General features: G+C 51.4%; 1 protein-coding gene across 1 annotated transcript in view; it reads left to right on the forward strand.

Moving 5' to 3' along the window:
- LOC134456478 (kelch-like protein 12) overlaps window positions 1–2,500 on the forward strand; it is a 41,941-nt gene that overhangs the window by 33,982 nt on the left and 5,459 nt on the right. Inside the window, exon 10 of the mRNA XM_063207841.1 lies at window positions 1,828–1,926. Coding sequence (XP_063063911.1) covers window positions 1,828–1,926 — 99 coding nt within the window. The remainder of the gene's footprint in view (window positions 1–1,827; window positions 1,927–2,500) is intronic.

Here is a 2,500-nt window from a genome sequence, read left to right on the forward strand (position 1 = left end):
CACACTCATATACTGCCTAGGTAACACACACACACACACACACACACTCATATACTGCCTAGGTAACACACACACACACACACACTCATATACTGCCTAGGTAACACACACACTCATATACTGCCTAGGTAACACACACACACACACACACACACACTCATATACTGTCTAGGTAACACACACACACACACACACACACACTCATATACTGCCTAGGTAACACACACACACACACACACACACACACACTCATATACTGCCTAGGTAACACACACACACACACACACACACACACTCATATACTGCCTAGGTAACACACACACACACACACACACACTCATATACTGCCTAGGTAACACACACACACACACACACACACTCATATACTGCCTAGGTAACACACACACACACACATATACTGCCTAGGTAACACACACACACTCATATACTGCCTAGGTAACACACACACACACACACACACACATATACTGCCTAGGTAACACACACACACACACACACACACTCATATACTGCCTAGGTAACACACACACACACACACACACACACACACACACACACACACACACACACACACATTACTACACACACACACACACACATTACTGCACACACACACACACACATTACTACACACACACACACACATTACTGCACACACACACACACACATTACTACACACACACACACACACATTACTACACACACACACACACATTACTACACACACACACACATTACTACACACACACACCCATTACTACACACACACACATTACTACATTCTTCTTCAATGTGGTTTTATTTCTGGTGAGTTAAAATGTCCGTACCATCAAAGCACCAAAACGTGGTGTAATGAAGAGGGAAGGATCAATTACAGCACATGGACAAGATGGAGGGGCCTGATTGGACAAGATGGAGGGGCCTGATTGGACAAGATGGAGGGGCCTGATTGGACAAGATGGAGGGGCCTGATTGGACAAGATGGAGGGCCCTGATTGGACAAGATGGAGGGGCCTGATTGGACAAGATGGAGGGCCCTGATTGGACAAGATGGAGGGCCCTGATTGGACAAGATGGAGGGGCCTGATTGGACAAGATGGAGGGGCCTGATTGGACAAGATGGAGGGCCCTGATTGGACAAGATGGAGGGCCCTGATTGGACAAGATGGAGGGGCCTGATTGGACAAGATGGAGGGGCCTGATTGGACAAGATGGAGGGGCCTGATTGGACAAGATGGAGAGGCCTGATTGGACAAGATGGAGGGCCCTGATTGGACAAGATGGAGGGCCCTGATTGGACAAGATGGAGGGCCCTGATTGGACAAGATGGAGGGGCCTGATTGGACAAGATGGAGGGTTTCAGGACTGGCATTAGCTTGACAGAAGACAGAAGAGCATCAGCAGAAGTTCAGAACTCTCTCTCTCTCTCTCTCTCTCTCTGTCTCTCTCTCTGTCCCTCTCCCTCTCTCTCTGTCCCTCTCTTTCTCTCTCTGTCCCTCTCTCTTCTCTCTCTCTCTGTCCCTCTCTCTCTCTCCTCTCTCTCTCTCTCTCTCTCTCTCTGTCCCTCTCTCTTCTCTCTCCCTCTCTCTCTCTGTCCCTCTCTCTTCTCTCTCTCTCTGTCCCTCTCTCTTCTCTCTCTCTCTGTGTCTTCAGCTTTTTCTGCTCCCATAGTACTCCTCACACCCGGCACCACCATTGATTATTGATGATTAAAAAACGAGTTTAGACCAATTACATTAATTAATGAACCTTTTTGTCTTTATGTGTGTGTGTGTGTGTGCGTGCGTGTGTGTGTGTGTGCGCAGGTGGTTATGATGGTCTGAACATCCTGAACTCGGTGGAGCGTTACGACCCCCACACAGGACACTGGACCTCCGTTACACCAATGGCAGCCAAGCGCTCAGGTAAGGCCCGCCCACTAACCTCCCTTACACCAATGGCAGCCAAGCGCTCAGGTAAGGCCCGCCCACTAACCAATGGCAGCCAAGCGCTCAGGTAAGGCCCGCCCACTAACCACGGCAGCCAAGCGCTCAGGTAAGGCCCGCCCACTAACCAATGGCAGCCAAGCGCTCAGGCCCGCCCACTAACCAATAGCAGCCAAGCGCTCAGGTAAGGCCCGCCCACTAACCAATGGCAGCCAAGCAGTCAAGTAAGGCCCGCCCACTAACCAATAGCAGCCAAGCGCTCAGGTAAGGCCCGCCCACTAACCAATGGCAGCCAAGCGCTCAGGTAAGGCCCGCCCACTAACCAATGGCAGCCAAGCGCTCAGTTAAGGCCCGCCCACTAGCCAATGGCAGCCAAGCGCTAAGGTAAGGCCCGCCCACTAACCTCCCTTACACCAATGGCAGCCAAGCGCTCAGGTAAGGCCCGCCCACTAGCCTCCGTTACACCAGTGGCAGCCAAGCGCTCAGGTAAGGCCTGCCCACTAACCAATGGCAGCCAAGCACTCAGGTAAGGCCCGCCCACTAACCTCCGTTA

The sequence above is a fragment of the Engraulis encrasicolus genome, chromosome 10, assembly GCF_034702125.1.
Source record: "Engraulis encrasicolus isolate BLACKSEA-1 chromosome 10, IST_EnEncr_1.0, whole genome shotgun sequence".
Taxonomy (NCBI): domain Eukaryota; kingdom Metazoa; phylum Chordata; class Actinopteri; order Clupeiformes; family Engraulidae; genus Engraulis; species Engraulis encrasicolus.